Source organism: Chinchilla lanigera, unplaced genomic scaffold (assembly GCF_000276665.1).
Source record: "Chinchilla lanigera isolate Chin_1 unplaced genomic scaffold, ChiLan1.0 scaffold00075, whole genome shotgun sequence".
NCBI lineage: Eukaryota > Metazoa > Chordata > Mammalia > Rodentia > Chinchillidae > Chinchilla > Chinchilla lanigera.
In genome coordinates, this window is record NW_004955476.1 from 9,888,534 (window position 1) to 9,908,528 (window position 19,995).

The 19,995-nt window shown below is 40.9% G+C and overlaps 1 protein-coding gene across 2 annotated transcripts in view; it reads left to right on the plus strand.

Moving 5' to 3' along the window:
• Positions 1-19,995, plus strand: part of Elp4 (elongator acetyltransferase complex subunit 4) — a 204,204-nt gene that overhangs the window by 38,424 nt on the left and 145,785 nt on the right. For both annotated transcript variants that reach the window (XM_005401773.2, XM_005401774.2), the window contains exons 4-5: positions 7,102-7,233; positions 13,013-13,152. In XM_005401773.2, coding sequence (XP_005401830.1) covers positions 7,102-7,233; positions 13,013-13,152 — 272 coding nt within the window. The remainder of the gene's footprint in view (positions 1-7,101; positions 7,234-13,012; positions 13,153-19,995) is intronic.

The window sequence follows — 19,995 nt, forward strand, 5'->3', positions numbered from 1 at the left end:
TCTTTTTGAGACAGGGTCTTACTGTGCAGTTCAGGCTGGCCTTGAGCTCACTTTGTAGCCCAGGCTGGTCTCAAACTCGCAAGGATCCTCCTGCCTCAGCCTCCTGAGTGCTGGGATTACAGGCGTGCACCACCATTCCTGGTCTCCCTTGATTTCTTCTGTTACTCATTGGTTATTCAAGAGTATATTGTTTAATTTCAATGCATTTTCATAATTTCTGTGGTTTCTTTTGCTGTTGATTTCTAGTCTTACTTGCTATGATCTGATAATGCACATGGGATAATTTCGATACCCTTGTACTTGTTTCCTTTACTGACTAGTGTGTGGTCTATTTGAGGAAGTCCCACATGCTGCTGAGAATGCTTTGTGTGTTGGGTGGAACACTCCGTAGATATGTATTAAGTCTATGAGTTTGAAGGTGTGGCTCAACTCATATATTTTTAAATTTTTGTCTAGTTGATCTGACTTATTTGTGATAGTGGAGTATTGAGCTCCCCCACCATCATTGTACTGCTGTTTAGGGGATCTTCTTGTCCAGTGGTGTTTGTTTTATGTTGTGTTCTGTACATATTTAATCCCTGTTCCCGTTGAATTGTTCCCTCAGCTAATATGTAATGATGTTGTTTGCCTCTTTGGAACAGTTTTGGCTTGAAGTCCACTTTGTCTGAAAATAGGAATGCTACTTCTGCTTCTTTGGGGGCCCCCATTACATGGAATATGGTGTTCCATCCTTTGATTTTCAGTCTATGAATTTCTTTTTGAAATTTTTGTTGTTATTTTTGTTAAGACAGGGTCTTGTTACATAGTTCAGGCTGGCCTTAAACTCACCGTGTAGCCCATGCTAGACTTGAATTCATGGCAATCCTCCTGCATTAGCCTCCCCAGTGTGGGGATTACAGGCATGTGCCACCATGTCCAGCACTTTTTTTTTAGATTAAATGTGTTTTTTGCATGTCACATACTGTTAGGTTTTGTTTTTTGATCCAGTCTGTCAATCCATGTCTTTTGATTAGGTAGTTGAGACCATTCACGCTCCATGGGTCAGCAGTGAGGGTGTAGGGAGTTTAGCAGCATTTTGTTGCTTTGTCTTTTCACGTTTCTGTTGTTTTGTTTTGTTGTGCTGAGGGTTATGGGTCGATTGTACTGGAAAGACTTGTTGCCTGCACGGCAGTCTCTTTAGTTAATGTCTGCTATGCACCCTGGGCACAGTTCACTGTAGGCCTTTGCCTCAGTCTCAGGGGCCAACCATCTTCTTAATTTAGGAGAATAAAGTGGAGCTAACTGTCCAAGCACCCAGTTCTTTGAAAATGAACTGCAATATTGTTGATGATACAAAGATAAACCAGACATTGGCATAGTCAGCAATAATAATCAAGTGGAAGACGACCTGGGTACTAACATACCATAAAAGTCAATAAAAGCTATCACTGTGTCATCCTTAACCAGATAGAAGAGATCCATAATTATAATATAGACATGAAAGCAAACTAAATACTGATATACAGTAAATATCTACTAACTGCAGTAACCAAACCATTAATGATTAGAAAAGAATTCAACAGTATAGCATGTAGTTAACCAAATATCTAAATATTAGTAAAGATTAATAGTAATACTAGTAGAGGATGGATGGTATGGGGAAGGGAAAAATGAAAGAAGTAAGATTTGAAGATTAAAGAAAAGGAAGATGTGAAGGAAGAGAGAACAGTGATATAGAAGATCATATTAAAAAGAGTAAAGGAAAATAGAATTATGTAGAAGTAACAGAACAACAAGAAAAAACAACAAAATAAAAAAGAAAAGAAAAGAATTCCCTCAAAAATAAGGAAAAAAAAATGGGTTCAAAAAAATTCCACTGGTTTTGAATGAGCGGTTTCTTTTGGAGGTCTGCGAAACTGGAATGCATTAGATCTGTAGGAAGTATAGTCAGTTGCTGCTAGACCTACGCACAGTTTTGGGTGTGAATGCGAAATACCCCTCCATCTTCCCTGCTGGGTGTGGCTGGTCAGTGGTGGCTGCCCTAATGCTACACTCACTCCAGCTCCTGCAGTTTTCACGTGCGCCTCAAGTCACTGCCTTCTTGGCCTGGCTTTACAGCCTGTGAGCTTGAGGTGCCCCCGCTTCAGAAGTGTCTCTGTCCATACACCTCAGGCTACCGCAGCTGTCCAAGCAAAGGCATACACCAATCACACTGGCAGATGGAGAAAGCAGGCAGACCAGAGTTCTGTGCTGGGTGTAGGCAGCAAGTCCAGGGAAAAGGGACCAAGCAGCCTGTTGGACTAAAGCCATCAGTTTCAGACCTAGCCCCCCTCTGAAGACCGTTCCTGACCTGCTGGACTTCTCACCACGGCAGTCCAGACCCCCACATCCCTCCCTGCTTGAGCTGTTTTCTGGGTCTGCCTCTAGCTCACAGTCTCTGCCCAGCTGTCTCGTGGCTGTCTCCCGGCCGTCCGTGGTAAGGCAACCCCCACACCCCTGACGTACACTGTTCAGTACTTGTTCTGTAGCTCGGCTTTAACCGAGTAACCCATTCCCAAAACTGCTCCTGATCAGACGCTCTCGTAGACGATGAGCACCACCCCGGGTTTCCTCCCGGCCTCCCGAGCCGGGCGTGCAGGCGTGCACCACCGCGCGGCTGAGTGTGGGCTTCTCTGTGGCGCGTGCTGCCGGTCCAGTCGTGGTTTACCGCTGGAGCGGCCAGCTCTCTTCAGGCTGGCCTTGCGTCTGAGGAGACAGGGTGCCCTCGCCAGGAGCTGGGGTACACCTTCCAGACTGCTTTTCTGCTCTTGATTTGTGCTCCGTTTCTGCGGCTTCTCTCCTGTTTCTAGTTCTCCTGCCAGCTAGCTCCCAAATTCCGGAGAGCCACTTCCCTTTTGATTCCCCACATTCTTCTTTTCCACATGGAAGGAACCCAGGTCTCGGAGAGAGGCTGTATTTTGCTGCTGGTCTTTACCACTCCTTTACTCTCCAGCACTTCAAATCTGATGGTTTTTGCTTTTGTGTTTCTGTTTTTTTGTCATTGTTTTATTTTTGTTAAATTCAAATTTCTTATTACATTTGTAATTCTGTACATTCTGTTTTTTCCCAATTATTTCCTTTCATCTTCTATCTTTGTATTCTTTGCATAATTTTTCTCTGTTTCTAGCATTATTGGTGTTTCCTGCTTGTCTTTGTCTTTGAGTTCTGTATCAGATGCTTTCATATTCTGCAGTGCAGGACTGAACACCTCTGTGTGCTTGAACATGCGATTTGTGGGCCAGTGGAGGTTATCATAGGCTTAGCAAGTGGGATCCCTGCAACGGTTTCTTAGTTGTGTCAGTTTACCCTGGGAAGAAGCGTCCAGTCTCCTAATTTCCTGCCTATTGTGTTTACAAATAGCTTCTGACATTCTGATAGCAACTCTGATGTGGTGCTGAATGGTGTGTGTGTGTGTGTGTGTGTGTGTGTGTTTGGTGGCAGGACAGGAAGTCGTTCCACCCTTGTGTGTGAAGCCTTTCAAAAAATACCATTGTCTATATAATATCTAACCTCTCCCCTTAATGGTGCTTCTGTATCCAAAGTTTGTCTTATTTTACCTTTTCCTTCACAGTGGGGTAGCAGTAGTATTTTGAATCTTGGGGAAAGTATAGGATTGGGTGTCCTACAGTTCTTTTTAAAGATTTTTCCACCAGTCCTGTTTTCACATACACAGACACACAAAATATTGCTCCTTGCTTGCTGAAATTAACTGCTTTGTTTTGTAAGTATGCGGTTGTTAATATTTTTTAAATCCAGGTTGTAGAAAGTGTACTATTATTATATATATTGTCTTCTCTGTTTTCTATATCTCCTACAAATAGTTTGAGATGCAAAGGTCATTTGTTATAAACAACTATGTTTGTTGTAGCATTAAGTTGCAAACAATATAAAGGTTCAACAAAGAGAATGACAGTGAGTTTTGATTGATATCGTAATACTTTATAGCCACTGAAAATCTTACGATTAAATGTGGAAATTATATCATCAGTTAAAATATAAACTATAATATATGTAATATGCATAATAGATTAGTAAAACTACCTCAGATTATAAAATGTTTTAATTGGCATCTAGGATCTTTTATTAAGTGCAGAAAAGGACAATTAAGGAAAAAACGTTTTTCCATAATTACATATGGAGGCCGGGCGTGGTGGTTCACACATGTAATTGCAGCACTCGGGAGGCTGAGGCAGGAGGGTCGTTGTGAGTTTGAAACCAGCCCGCACTACAAAGTGAGTTCAAGACCAGCCTGAACTGCATAGTGAGCCCTTCCTCAAAAGGAAAAAAAAAAAATTACATATGGAAAAAATAGATTTTACAATCTAAATATGAATTGTTTAAATTTAAATTTTTATATTTTAGTAAAATATTTTCCTTCTTTCAGAAAAAAATTATCTGCATGTTATTTACATACACAAATTTACAGTAATTATAAACGTAATAGGAAACTTGAACTTGACACAAACAAAACAGTGACAAAAGAACCAAAAAGAAAATGAAAACCAAAAAATACCTGATTAGAAGTGTTGGAAGGTAGAAATAACTTGAGATTAAATTAAAGTTCCTCAGGATTTATATACCTAATTCTTTAAACACTGTGCTGTTTTTAATCTAACGTGATCTGAAGAATAGCATAGATACTCCCCTAGAAGATTATTAATTATATATAGGTGATAGCACATGTATATGGAGAATATTTGTAGTAGTATATTATATAGATTTTCAATTAATTCTAGGTTTATTTTTATAATGAATTCTTTTCATCAGTTTTGACCTTATCAAAGAGACAGTCCTTGACTACTTTTAAAAAAATAGTTTTATCTTCTTGCCTTTCCCAAATTTTTGCATTTATTGTCATATTTGTTATATAACTGTTTGCTGTGCCCCCCTCCAAGCCCCCAAATAATGAAAGCTTGTAAGAGAGGGAGTGTAGCCTGTGGTTAAAAACACACACGTAGGGCCATGCACACCTGAAATCCCAGCACTTGGGAGGCTGAGTGGAGGATCGCCCCAGTTCAAGGTTGGCCGGGGGTACATAGTGGGTTCAAGCCCAGCCTGAACTGCATAGGGAGACTTCGTTTCCAAGAAAAAAGAACACGCACGCAGGAACCGACTACCCAGGCCCAAATTCATAGCTCATATATAATGAGGTAGCTGGAAAATGCTTTTTTATAGTCTTATTTAGATGTGTGACTGTGTTAATAAGAAGACTATGCTATTTTATGTTAGGGTTTGTGTGTGTGGTGCTAGGGATCGAGTATACAGTTGGCACGTGTTCTACCACAGAGCTACATCCACAGTCCTTTCTCAGTTTTATTTTGGCACAGGATCTGTCTAAGTTGACCAGCATTGCCTAAAACTTGGAATCCTCCTGCCTCAGCCTCTCAAGGAGCTAGGACTATAGGCGTGTGCCACTATACCCCGCTAGCACTATTTTTTCTGTTTCATTCATTTCTGCATGCATTAATATAACAACAGTTTCTTTCAATTTGCATATTTTAAACACTGGGAGATAATGTGATATAAATATTAAAATAGAGTATTCCATCCCTGTTGAAAAATTAATTTTCAGTATGGGTAACCTTTGTCATAACTATTATTACTGTTCCTGCATTAGAAAAATATGTGAATCTAAGTATTTTATACTAACTTCCAAAATACTGATGATATAAAATGTATGGCTCAGAGAAACAGGATTTGATTCACTTCTTCTGGTCCAGCATTTATTGGACGCTTAGTGTGTAGCAAGTGCCATTTTACGTTTTTAACTTGTTTCTTTCTGACGACAACACGCGGAGGTAAATAGCATTTCTCAGAGAGGAGTGCCGATAGAGAAATCTGGTGGGCGGCCCAGGTCAGCCGGACACGCTCCTCCTGGGAAGTCAGTGTGTGAAGCCAGGCACTCTGGTTGTGCAATCAGACTTGTAGCGCGGTGCTGTATTACACTGTAACATCACAGATACTTATTTCCACTAGAAAGAGAAGTTAATTTATATTTAAGATCCCACTGCTTTGGTAGAATGATGGATTCAGGGCTTAAATGATAGAACTAAATTCCAGTACTGGCGTGAATTACAACATGAATCTGCGGGGCGTGGTGGTGCATGCCTGTCAGCCCAGCACAAGGATCAAAAGAGTTTGAGGCCAGCCTGGGCTGCACAGTGAGTCCTGGGCCACTCTGGACTAGGCAGCGAGACTCTGTCTCAAAGAACAAAACCAACATGAATCCACTTTGCGGTCTGCCGGGAAGTGACCAAAATATAATTTATTTTCCAGCTGATTAGTTCATAATATAAGCCTAAACATAAAATTGACCTTAAAAAGTAAAAATTACAGTCTACGAGGTTATGTTTACTAAAGCCCTATATCATCTTTGTGATTCTAATTATTTCATATGCTTTAATTCTTCAAAAAACTTGTTTTGTCTTTAAAACATTCCATAGTACCTGTTTACAAGAGTAAAACATTATCTGCTTTTTGTAGTCAACTTAGGTCACCCTCTGAAGTTAGTAAATTGGGATTTGGTGTCTCTTCATTTGATCAGAGATTTTAAATTCTATTTTCGTTGGTAAGGAAGAGTTTGCAGGTGCAAAACTAGTACTTGATGTGGGGAAAGTGAATGTCTTTCTTCGAAGTTGTTACTTTACCCGTTATTCTGGTGCGTGAGTTTCTTGAATCCTGGAATTACAAACCAGTAGTAGACGGCACACGTGCTTTATTTTTACCTTGGGAAATACAACAATAGTTATATGTAACATGTAAGTGTTCATTCCAGACTTGCTTTAAAATAAATTTTTTGAAAAATATGCTTAGCCTTTTATTGGAATAGCAGTTGATTTTTGTGATATAGAAACTCAAATATTTTTAAATTCTAGTTCATTACTAAAATATTAAATTTCTCATTTGACATTATACCCTTTTTCTGTTTTAGAAATGTCTATATTATCATTTATTCATGCTTAAATAAATACTAAGGCATCAATTTTTAATACGTTGGAAAGTTGTAGTTTTGCTAATATTATGATTTGAAAAGTTGTCATATTTACCATAGATGCTCAGTAATGTTTTGTTCTGTTTTCTTAGGAACTCCCTGCACCATTGCTTGATGATAGTTATGAAAAAGAATTTGATGAAGATGGATGTAATCATAAGACACCAGACTCTAGTATGAAGATGAAAATAGCTTGGCGGTACCAGTTATTACCCAAGATGGAGGCAAGTCACTCCACAAGCTATTTGTAAAATTTGCAAGTGTACTTACTTTCGTTTCATAGACACTGGCTGTACACCTGTTATTCTTTAAATGCAATACAAAGGATATTTGTTTATCTAAATAATTAGGTATTTCATTTAGAGAGTTTTATTGAGATGGTATACATCTTACAAATAAAATGACGATAATTTTTTTTATCAAAATAGATTTTTCCGTTTCCTCCCTAATTTCCATATGGAATTCTTTATTCTAGGGTTGCCAGCACCAGTAGGTGAACGGAGAAGCCATTTATGTCCATTACGGTTACCTATGAGTATTCAGTGTAAGAGGTTTTGGAATTGCTCTTTTTATTCCTACACATAGTCGGCAATTACCAAACTCAGTTATCTCAGCTGTCCAACTAGGCTGCGGTGCGAGACGAGGGGAAGTTTCTGAAGTCAGCAGAGTTCAGAAAGAGCTTGAGTTCAGAGCTTGAGTTCAGTTAAGTCTGTCCGCTGCAGTCGGGAACTCTGCAGGGCTGTTTGTTTGCTGGTTGTTGTTTCTTTGCTGGTTGTTGTTTCTTTCCTACAGTCCTGTACTGGGGACCTAACCTAGGCCGTGCATGTGCTAGGCAAGCACTCTGGCACTGTGCTTTGTCCCCAGCCCTTTCAAAATTTTTTTTAAAAGTCTGAGACAATTTTACTGCACTCCCAGGCTGGCGAGATTTCATGCTACAGCACTAGTTTCCTCAGTTTCTTCTCCTTTTACTCCCGTCCCAGGGCTGGTGTTTTAGTTGGTCATCAGCGTCCTTCAGCCTTTGCTCGCACTGCCTGCTGTGCAGTCTGCCTACAGTGGGGGAAAGGGTTCTTTGTTAACGTAAAACTCAATTGTTTCTTTATAATTTACAATTCTAGATTCACATACCCAGGTGCTAATTCTGTTCTGCCATTGAGAATACAGTGCCCCTCTTGGTGCCTTGATCATTTATGGAGGCAGCCTCCTCCAGGTGGAACATTTAGCAAGTAACTCTCAGCGTGGTTTTCAAAGGTTAAAGCCTGAATGTTTTGAAAACGACCTGAGTCACTTACCCTCCCATCTTCCCCGTGGGTTTGCTGGTGCGTCGCTGCACCAGGAGTGCTTTCCCACTGTCCTGTCGTCTCATGCCGTGCTTTGTTTTCCTTCCGGCCACTGAAGGCCGTTAAAGTAGCAGATAACGTGTCTTCTTGTCATCTGTCTCCTGCTAGTATGAAAGAGATTTTGGCTGCTTCGTTTTACTGGCATATAGTGGGTGCTCACCAGTCACTTGGTTGTATGAATGAATGGATTGTACAACATGGAAGTTAAAAAAGTTAAATTGAGTTAAGTTGCATTAATAATAAGTTCAATGGCATTAATAAATAACACAAAACAACAGCTTATTTGAATTTATAGTTGATGGTCAAACTTCAGTTTATCTTATTGTGAGTGCTACAGGGAACAGAATCTCGTGGCTTCTTTGCTTTTGTCTGAAGTGTCTCCAGCATGTATATTTGCCTTTCGAGGTTATTTTATTGTTTGTCCTGCTGAGGTCAGATCCCAGGCTTTGCATGTGCTAAACAGGTGCTCTACTACTGAGCTGTATCCTCCGCCCGACGCTGGTTTTCTGTGTAATGATTTACTGAAACGGAGAGTCCTTGGTCACCATTCATCGTGATGTACTTTGTGAGATTTCTACTCACTCTGCAATTTCTAGTTTAGTTTGTGGTGCTGGGGATCAGACCCAGGGCCTCATGTGTGCCAGACAAATGCTTAGCCACTGAGCAACACCAGTAGCCCCACTACTTCCAGTTTATAGCAAAACCAAACGAAGGAAAAAGCTAGGTTTTCTGTTGTTTCACTTGGTACAGAGGGCAGTTAACGTGGTTATAGTTGAGGATGAACCAAGTGGGCCAAGCCCAGATGTGTTGAGTCGTAGGCACCCCCTTGGTGTAAGCTGTCGCCAGGTCTTGAGAATATAGCTGTAGTCCCACTTGGGGACGTAGAAAGGGTAAGAGCACACACACGTAAATCAGTAGCATAGAACATTGAACAAGTCTTTGCCCATCTAGATACTTCAGAATATCTGCGGTCTTGAAAAGCTCCCTTCCCTCACCATATGACTTTGATTCTCTCTCCACAGTGGACCTGCCCCCTTCTCTGCTGTCTGATCCACAGCCCTTCCCTCCTCACTGCACAAGCTGGCCGCTGTGTTCTGAAATTTAACCTCTTCGGTATTGTAGACCTCTGTCACCGTGGCCTACTGTGGCTCCAGATTTCATGGTAGTGTTGGGTCTTCATTATATTAAATTCTCATTACACTTTGGCATTCTGTCCTAGTGTTCAGCCCTACAATCTTGCGACAGATGTCTGCATGTGTAGATGACCAACAAATGTCATTTTTCCATAAGACAATTAATTACCAAGGACAGTGATAGATCTTCTGCTCCTCTAGTGAATCATGACACAATCACAATAATTAATAGCGTTTCCACAGTGCCTTACAATTATAGAATGTCCATTGACAGTATTGCACTAGATTCTCACAACAGCCTAATAAAATAATCACTGGCTCCAGTTCGGCCGACTGAGCTGAGACTCACAGTAGTTTCGTGGCTATTTGGCTTCTTGCTTTCCTGTGCCATACTGAGAAACAGGAAACGAGAGCATGGTCAGAAGGTGTCTTCTCTGCACCGTTTACTTGTGCTGTGGCACAAAACTTTCTGGAAGTTTTGCTTCCGCCTCACGTCCTGGGGAGGAGTGTGGTATCTTTTATTGCTGTTTTCCTTCTCTACCTCACTGAGTTCATTTTCTTTTAGCACAGTAAGTTTTTACTATTACATTGTCCTCCTCAGTGGCAGGTAAAGTTACAGGTAATGTATGAGTGTGAAACAGAAGCTCCCCTAACGTAAAACTACAGTAACATGTTCTTAGTAGACCGAGTACGCTGGTGATTGATGACAGTTTGATATTTTTAATGCATCTTTTTTTATGAAGTTGATCGTAGTATTTTATGGATGATGATGATTATTTGTAGCATGTAGCTGTCTTTTCTAGAGGGGGTGTGTGAGTGTTTCACCATTCTGGACCTCAAGAGATGTCTGTGTTTCTGGTATCTGTTTATGTGTTAACACCGTCGGGGGGAGGTAGGAGGAGAAAACCTGCAAGCTTGTTTGTCCTGTAAGAATGTAGTTGTCTTCTCTTGTAGTTGAAACGTTGAAGTCTTTAAATCAGTAGCAAAATTTTATGTCTACCTTGTACTTTTAAGCTGTCATGTTGAATCTTAATTTCTAAATAATTTGATAACAATGATAATGAGAAAAGCTTCCAATTTCATTTTTACATTTTAATGAATTATTTGTGTCATATATATGTAAACTGTCACAGCATGAAATCAATTTTCTGCGTTGATTCACCCCAAATCTGAGATTTCTATCACATTAATATTGTAATGAGAAACACTGATAGAGACAGCGACTTAAAAAGCATACTGCTCTTCTTGGCAGTTTAGCATATTTCTCTGAGTGCGCAGGGCTTCAAGAACCTTCAGCCCACTCATAAATTTATTAACTCAAACTTAAAAGAAGTGGAAAGTCTCTTTCTTTCCTGCTCCCCATGGCCAGTCTGCTAAAATAGATTATTCATGCTTGTTTGATTCAGGTAGGCTTTTGCAAGCTTCCCTGCCAGGCCTGGGAATGGGCTACATTGAGTCCCTTTGAGGGCTGTGACGCAGACCAGGCTCTTAGTGCATGGTGGTGTTTCATTATGGCCAAATCCGAGTCTCCGCCCGGTTTGTAGGCACTCTGCTTAGCCTTTTGAATCAGGAAAGGTTATCGCCTGCCATAATCCGTGCTGCTCGTGGATTAGGGACACCAGTGTGCCCCCGGCTTCTCAAAGAGGATCCTGGAAACTTCTGGTTTCTTCTTTTTTTGCTGTCTTTACCAAATTCTATGGGGCCTCAGGGGGATTTGCATCTGAAATGGGCGACCTGGTGTTTTTCTCAATGAAGACATCAGATCAAAGTTCAGTTAGTCAAGGCCTTTCTAAAACGTTGAGGGGGCTTGGGCTCACACAATGAAAAGATGAGCTCTGGCAGAGATCGCAGGGAAAACATTCTGAACCGTAATCCGGATAAGGGGTAGATTATAGGCCAAAGAACAGACCTTGTTTAGGACTGATGCTAAAACCTTGTTTTAGACTAATAACTACATTTAAAAACTTTGCACCCTGTTTATGGGAAATATATTTTAATAGCATATGATTTATTTGTTAGTATTTTCATAGTTAATGAATAAATCATGTTTTGGGAACCATAACTCTGCACATAATATTACATTAGAAAGATTAGATTGAAGCCAACTGATAGATCTCTTTCATTAAAGAAAATGAGTAGTATCTTATAGATGAACAGTTATTTTATTAGGAAAGTAAATGTTAAACCCACAGACCAAATCTGAGAAGATGCCTCTGTTAGAAATGTTTTATCCCATTTACTGTATAATTTGGTGGATATCACCATTGAATTTACAAATAGACATTTCTGAAGTATTGAATGCAGATATCTGGTATCAAGCAAATGTGTGTTCTTATTTAAGTTTTAAAACTGTTACTTAATAAGATGTAGGATAAGAACCCACCATATATAGTTTTTCTGTTTTTGAAGAGAATATCTAGTTTTGTTGAATGTTTTGAAATTTGCCTTTTTAGCATTTAGGACAATGGAAATTATCTAAGATGATATCTTTTACTAGGAACTATTGCCAGGTGGAATTTGTTAACTTGCAAGTTTGGGTAGAGAGGTGTGTGTGCGTGCACGTGCACGAGCATCAACGTGTGTATTTTTTCCTAATGTGCAAAATGAAAACTCAGACAAGAGCTCATTCAAAGCAATAAAATAGCCAGGCGTGGTGCACACGCCTGTAATCCCAGCACTCTGCAGGCTGAGGCAGGAGGATCGTTGCGAGTTGGAGACTAGCCTGGGCTACAAAGTAAGCTCAAGGCCAGCCTGAACTGCATAGCAAGACCCTGTCTCAAAAAAGACAAAAAACAAAACAAAGCAATAAAATAACTAGTACAATTTTATAACCTATATAAATACATTGCCAACAGTGATTAGTTTCTTAGGAAAAAGTTTGCTGGAGAAGTTATTAATAGGAAGTGCAAAGCAGAAATTACCAGTGAACTATTGAGTCTGACAAGTGCTGATTGGTCTAATACAACTAATCTACATTTTCCCACTCTCTCCTGTGCGGTGTTCTTGCCTAGAGCAATGTAGTGCCTTTTATGCCCTAAGCTTAATTTGATTTATTTGGTTTGGTTTGGTTTTTTTGAGACAGCATCTCACTATGTAAGTTCAGGCTGGCTTTGAACTCCCTAAGCTTAATTTGAAAGCCTGTAAGAAATACTGAACATACATGCGCTTTATCTTGTGAGCATTTTGTTTTAAAATTAGACTCAATTGAGTATACTTCAGTGCCTGATTTTGGGGGGCCCTCTCACCAGTGAATGAATTTTGATTAGTTTTCACTTAGTTCCTAGCAATTGCCTATTTAATTTTTCTTTAAAACCTGTAATCTTAAACATTAAGTAAGAATTATGTATCTTTATTATTCTTAAATTATTCATTAAGATAGAGTAAAAAGTGTTAATGCTTATTAAATTTGGCAGTAAAGGAACATTTATGTATTAAGGTACATAAATATATATCATTGTTTTGCTGGCTGTAGGATGAGGAAATTGTAGTTAAAAATAATTTTCTTAAATAACCATTATGGGTTGTTTTGGCAGGCTGGACCAGTGTCGTCTTCAAGATTTGGTCATTATTATGACACATCGAAAAAGATACCGCAGGAACTCCTCAGAACTGCAAAGTGGCATGGGTTCTTCCTTCCAGAAAGAATATCTCCACCCCTCACTGTGGAGCCCTGGTAAGTTAATGGTCCATATAAAAGCAAATTCTGATTTCAGTGTGAATTCTGGTTAATAGAATGCATTTTTCCACTTCTGAAAGAATACATATCTAAGGTTACGTACCCTGCTAGTAAACCTCATGTTCCTGCAATATGTAATTATACTTATACATAGGTCTCATAATACCTCTGTGTGTGGTGTTGTCACGTCCTGCTGTCCCTCTCGTTCTTGTTCTTCTCCTTCCTCTGGTTCTGTACTGTTAGACTGGCTGTCGTTTTAACTGACAGCTTGAAAACTGTAGACACCAGGCTAGTTAGGATCTCTGGATTTATTTTCCCAGAAAGTGTGAAATAGTTCTAAGTCAGAGTCCTTCAACATGCAAATAATTAATAAATACTTATTGACGATAATAGCAGGGAAGGTACACTTTCAAAAAGTTAGGTATGTACTTTCCTAAGACTAGTTGTGCTATAAATAAAACAATCTGTATAGTTTTAGATGACAAGAGAATTTAAAGTTTGAATTTTACAGGGAAGAGTTTAAGTGTTAAAACAACCCAAATTCATTTATACTGTTAATAACTTCAGTAAAACAGAACACTGAAAATTACAGGACTTGGTGTTGAATGATTTATAAAGTGTTAATATTTAATTCCAATTTTATTACTGTAAGCTATGGAATAGGGTTGTAGCCTTGGTTATCTTCATCACTATAAAACCATTACATTCAATATGAAATGAGTTAGTAAGTGAAGATTTAATGCACAGGGAGTTGTGAACTGAGACTGACAAACCTGTGGTTTCTTTTCTGGAAATACTACTTGAGAATGTAGTGCAGACTTTCTACTCACACTCACTCGGTTTGCTCCCACGGCCTTTCCCACGTCCTCCTGGGGCCGAGTCTGGGAGGCACTGCGTGGGTCGGCCCTCCGGTTTTCAGGCAGACGAGCCCCCGGGGCAGTCTGTCCCACCGCCCGCACTGCACCCTGGCAACCCCGTGCTCACCCTGCAGAGGTAGGGGCGCACCGCCTGCGGGAGCTGGTGGTTCCCAGAGCGATTTATCGGCGGCCCAGCATCCCATCGCAGAACCAGTTAGGCTGTCGGGTGTCTCTCGTCTCCTCCTGGCTTCCGAAGGTTTGGCTGTCTTTGGCTTTCACCTTTTGTGTTATGAGGAAAAGAGCACTGGTAGAGGAATAGAAACCTGTGTTCAGATGCTGAGTTCCTCCTACTGTTAACCCTGAGAAAATCCTTCAAGTTCAGTGAAAATTAATATCCTCATGAAAAAATTGAGGCTGAGGGAAAGGGAAATGCTACCTAGTCTACCTACATTGATAATTTAATCAAATGATTGCACTACTACACCAGCGCCTAACTTTTTGTTTTGTTGTATCTTTTGGTTATGTTGGGATACTGGGAATCAAACTCAGGGCCTCGTGCTTGCCGAGCAGGTGCTGTCCTGCTGAGCTGTATCCCCGGGCCCCATTCGCGCCTAACTTTTCCCACAGTGAACCAAACTTACGTACGCACGTGGGAAATGTATGGGAACAACTTCTGCATATTTTCTCACACAGTAGGTAGTTGAGGCCAACTGGAGCTGGCTGTCCTGGACTGGCTCAGGTAGCACAAGCGGCCAGCAGCCTGGCTGCCCCTGGTCCATCCCCAGCACCCCAGGAAGCAAACATGTGCCCAGCGAGTGAGGGGTTGCTTCTGTGAGTGAGGAAATGTGTTTGCAGCTAGAACTTTCCTTAGCCAAAAAGTACAAAGTTCTTGTTCCAACATTCACAACTGAGTGAAGGAAGAGATGAACTGTAGTCACATACCTACCACAGGTGGGTACCATTCCCGGCGTTGCACCATGGCATATTTAACTCTCCCACAAGCCTTGAGAAAGGGTATTCTCTCATTTGATAGGACACTTGCGATCAGAAACACCAAGGAACGCTCCCAGGTCGCCCAATCCCAGGGGCCCAGAACCTCTGCCCCAAACGCCTGCATCCACATGAGGTCAGGGTACACAGCTGCCCAGAGGGTGCTAGGAACTACCCCTCGGTGAGCCGGGAGCCTGGATGCAGGGGTCTCTAAAATACATACTTTCTGAGTGTTTTTTTGAGAACTAGAAGTTTTGTACAGAATAGGAAAATTTATAGATTTTAATTATCAAGGCAGTATTTCATTTCATACTAGTTAACTGATAATTCATTTATTTCATATTAAACTTAAATGCTTAATTAAATGTAATTAAACTTTAAACATGTAATTAAATTAATTTTGAAAATGGGTACTTTACCGTGTGAGATTTATTTTAATTTATGAAAAGCGTGTGCTCATTTCACTAAAATGAACTTTACTGCTTCATTTATAAAACAATAAAGCTAAGCCTTATAGTTGTCTATATTTCCTATAATTAAGACTAGAGTGTATAGCTGTATCCCACTATCATATGTGAAAATAAATATATATAATTTCATAATTTCTAAAGGCGCTATTGACAACATGTAAAGATACTTTTTCCAGCAAGTAAAACTGAAGGTCATTTGAAATTTGCAGTAATTAATTTTAAATTATTGGTAGATTTGCCTCTGTAAAATGTTCAAACATGAAGCTTAAATTTTCAGATTTAAGCCTAAGCATAAAAACTTGGTATGTTTCACAATATATAATATTATCGAGACCGTTTTTGATATTTCATTGTCATAAATTGAATAATTCAGGTCACAAAATAATGGATGAGAAGGCTCATTTTGAGAATAACTGCGTAGTCTTGGTGTTTCATTTGCTTTGACATTAACGTGTGCCGAGAGGGAGTCCGGCCGCACTTCGGCTTCCTCAGTAGAAAGCTGCTGCCGTTCTTCAGCCGGGCTCAGCTGTCCCTGCGGTGAGCAGACCCCCTAACGGGCAGAAGTCCTGCCCCGGAGGTGGGTTTGGAGAGGGGCCTTTGCAAGGCCTTAGGTACTGAGGGGGTGGTGAGGGTGGAGCCGGGTCTGATGGGATGGATGTCCTTGCTGGAGAGGAGGAGACCGGAGCTCTCGGACAAGTCCTGCATGTGCGCTCGGCAGGGCGGCTGGAGATCAGCCCCGCTGGCACCGTGTTCTGCCTTCCAGGGCCCAGAACTACTGGAAGGAAAACTCCTGATAATTAAGCACTCCATCTCTGGCCTGTTGTGGTGGCAGCCTGTCTCAGTCTATTTGTGTTGCCGAGGCAACACACCTGAGATGGGGTGGTTTATAAAGAACAGAGAGGTTGCCAGGAGTGGTGGCCATGCCTGTCATCCAAGCACTCAGGAGGCTGAGGCAGGAGGCTTGCCATGAGTTTGAGGCCAGCCTGGGTTACGTACTGAGCCCAAGGCCATCCTGAACTGCAGAGCAAGTCTCTGTCTCAAAAAGACAAAGGGAACAGAAAGGTGTTTTCTTACAGTCCTGGACTGGCAGGTTCTGTGGTCTGATGAGGGCCGCCTTCTACTTCCAGAGTGACAGTTGGTCTCTGCTGCTCTGCAGGAGAAATGCTGTGTCCTTTCATGGTGGAAGGTGGAGGAGCAAAGTAGCCAAGTGCTGCATAAATCCTCTTTTATGAGGGCCGTAATCCTATTTAGGAGGGAGAAATCCTGATGGCTTCATTACCTCCACAAAGCCCTACCCCTTAATGCTGTTACACAGGCAACGCGGGAATTTTAGAGGGACACATTCAACTGCACAGGATATTTCTGAGCCAACTAGTATTTCTGTTGCATTGTGAAATGTTATTTGTTAGCTATAGGTATTTTAAATCTTGGATTTTGAGTTTGCATAGAGTTGGTAGTAAGTAGAACCCAATTACATGTTTGCTCCTGGAATTTTGAGCTTTTATTTTTACTTGTTTATCGAACAATGAACAGTAATTTCTTATACTGGCTAAGTTTTATACTGATTAAATTGAGTGAACTGAATTCTGAGAAAACTACTGAGCTTCGTAGAGGAACTTATAGGACAAGACCAGCAGATAGAGGGTGGACGTAATACTTAAGGCTTTAGAAGTCACTGTGTTCCTCCCTTCCTGCCCGCTTTCCTGACCAGCTGAAGCGGCCCTCCGCAAGCCCTCCGCAACATGACCCTGGCTGAGGTGCACTTGTGCTTCCCGCTCACTCCCCTGACTTGTTCAGCTTCTGTCAGAGCACTAATCACTTTACACTAGAGTTATTTTCCTTGTGCACGTGCTTGCTTTCCCCTCAAGTATTCTAAATCCTCCAGGAAGAGAGCTTTGCTTTCTTCGAGTACAAGTGCTTGATTCTAGGACTCAGGTGTCTGTATTGGTGGATTAATGTGTCCTGCACCACAGATAGCACTCACTGAGGTAGCCACAGCCTTGTTCTTAGTCCCGATACTCAGGGAGAGAAAACAGTAACTGACCCTGGGCCATGTAGAAGTGTATCATACTTCAGAAATGCTGAGGCCGGGTATGGTGGCGCACGCCTGTAATCCCAGCACTTGGGAGGCTGACGCAGGAGGATCATTGTGAGTTCAAGACCAGCCTGGGCTACAAAGTGAGCTCAAGGCCAGTCTGAACTGCATAGCGAGACCCTGTCTCAAAAAGACAAAAAAAAAAGCTGTACAACTCTTAGATTGAGAAACAGAGCTTCAGTGTACTTAGAAGTCAGAAAAAGAAAATTCATACTTACAAGAAGGAATTACGGAATGAAATTTAACAAGACTAAAGTTTGCAACAGAAGTCATATGGTTATAGAAATATAAATTACGTTATTAAGATAAGGTAGTCAGTGATACATTAATACAGAGCTCAGAACAAAGGGAAAGACATGGTGTAATTGTATATACAGATTCTTGTCTAACTGCTTAGCTGGTGATAGTATAATTAAAATAAAAATATCTGAAAATTTAGAGATAGAACTATAGCTTGAACTGTACTTTGACCAATGAAGAAAAATTACTTGCTTTTATGTTTACCTGTTTGCCTCTTTTCTCTTTTTTTATTTTAAACATTTAAAAACTGACAAACAATAATGAAGACAAAATCAAAACAACACAAAAACGATACATGACCTCAAAACAGAATGATAGAAATTTACAGTGGTTGCTATATTACATAGTTATCTTCAACGAAGTTGCTCAGTCCACTAAACATAAGAATGTAAGCTTGATCAAACAATCAAAGACATAATATCGTATTCTTCCCTACTATAAGAACGTGAAAGAGTAAGTAAAATCTGGAAGGTACAATTGATACTGTGAAAGGGAAAAGAAACTGCTCAAATAGGAAGGAGCAACTGGGATGAAGGAGGGGGGAGGAAAAAGAAGGAAATGGGAAAAATATGTATATGTGTACACGGGATAGCTGGGATAATTGTACTACTAATATCTGTTGGTTTGTTGAAAGGAACTGTTCATGTGTAATTGTTTGATCTGTCTTTCATGCCTGTATCTGGTTATATGTGCAACCATTTTGAGGATGACATTGTGTAAGGTGGCAACCATTGCTGATATCCTATCACCATGTTTTGAAATTCTGCATCATTTTTATTGCTCTCTATGCTGTTTTATGTATTTGTTTTTGTTATTTTGTTTATTTTTAATGAAAAGCAAAATTTATATGTCTATATAAGGATAGCTGGAATAGGTGTATTGCTGATGTCTGTGGTTTATTGAGAGGAACAGTTGTAGTGGGTTGACAACTGGTGGTCAACTTATCACCCCCAGCTGAACTGAGTAAGTGTGGTGCTGGGTGTGGGAGCCCACCTGGGGATTGTTGCGAGCAGCATAAGAGGCAGAACTGGGGAAGGAGAAGTGGGGCTTTTGGGAGCGGAGAAAGACTGGGAGCTGGTGGGAGCTGTAGGGAGCTGTAAGGAGCTGTTGGTTCTGTTGGAGGAGCTCATCGTGCTGGCTTTCCTGATGGACATGGTTGTTCTTACCCTCCGAGGAGCTCGGGACCTTGTTGGCACTGAGAATGGCTTCGGTTCACTTTGGGGGAGCTCTGGTCGTCACTTTGAGCACCGCTTCCTGGCTCCGGAGGGGAAGAAGGTGCGCAGCTCAGTCTCCTGGAGAAGCTTGCTGTGTTGGCTTTCCTGATGGGAACTCAGCTGTCTTCACCACTGGAGGAGCTTGGGACCCCACTGTTGCTGATGATGGCTGTGGTACTTCTCAGGGGAGCTCTGGTTCTTACTTTGCACGTTGCTTCCTGATTCCAGTACAGATCCCTCAGCCTGCTAGCACAGATCCTTCATCCTGCTGGCACAGACTTCCTAGATTCCACCACTGACCTTTGGGCCTTCCCAGTGCAGATCCGTGAAACAGGCCTGCATGAGATATTGTTATGGGCTCTAGGCCTCCGGGTGGACTCGTAGGAGGTATTGTTATGAGCTCTAGGTCTTCAGCTGGACTCATGCAGGACATTTCTGTGGGATCCAGGCCCTCAGCTGAATTCCTTGGTCTTAGTGTGTGGACAGATTTTCTGTACTTGATATATACACTTCTTGTATATCATCCTTTGGGTGACGGTTACAAATAATCTTATAAGATATGTGTCCTGTACTACATTGTTTCACCTTGCAAGATAACCCCCAAACCAACAAAATAGTCAGTGCTTAAAATTTTTTTTTCTTGACCAATTTTGCATGCTTGAATTTGGTAATCAGAATGACTGGTCTGAAAACAATATGCAGTATAAGAACCATTGTTGAACTCCTACCATCTTGTATGGTGAAGCTCTGCATTTCCAATGTTCGTTTGTTCGTTTGTTTTTATTTTTTTACTTGTTACTGTCCTTCCTCTTTTTTAAGGGGTTTTGTGGTTCACATTTAAAATGTCTCCTGTTCAGAGGTGGAGCTGTTGGATGGTGAGTGATCATAGGGCGCTATACTCATCAGTAGATTGA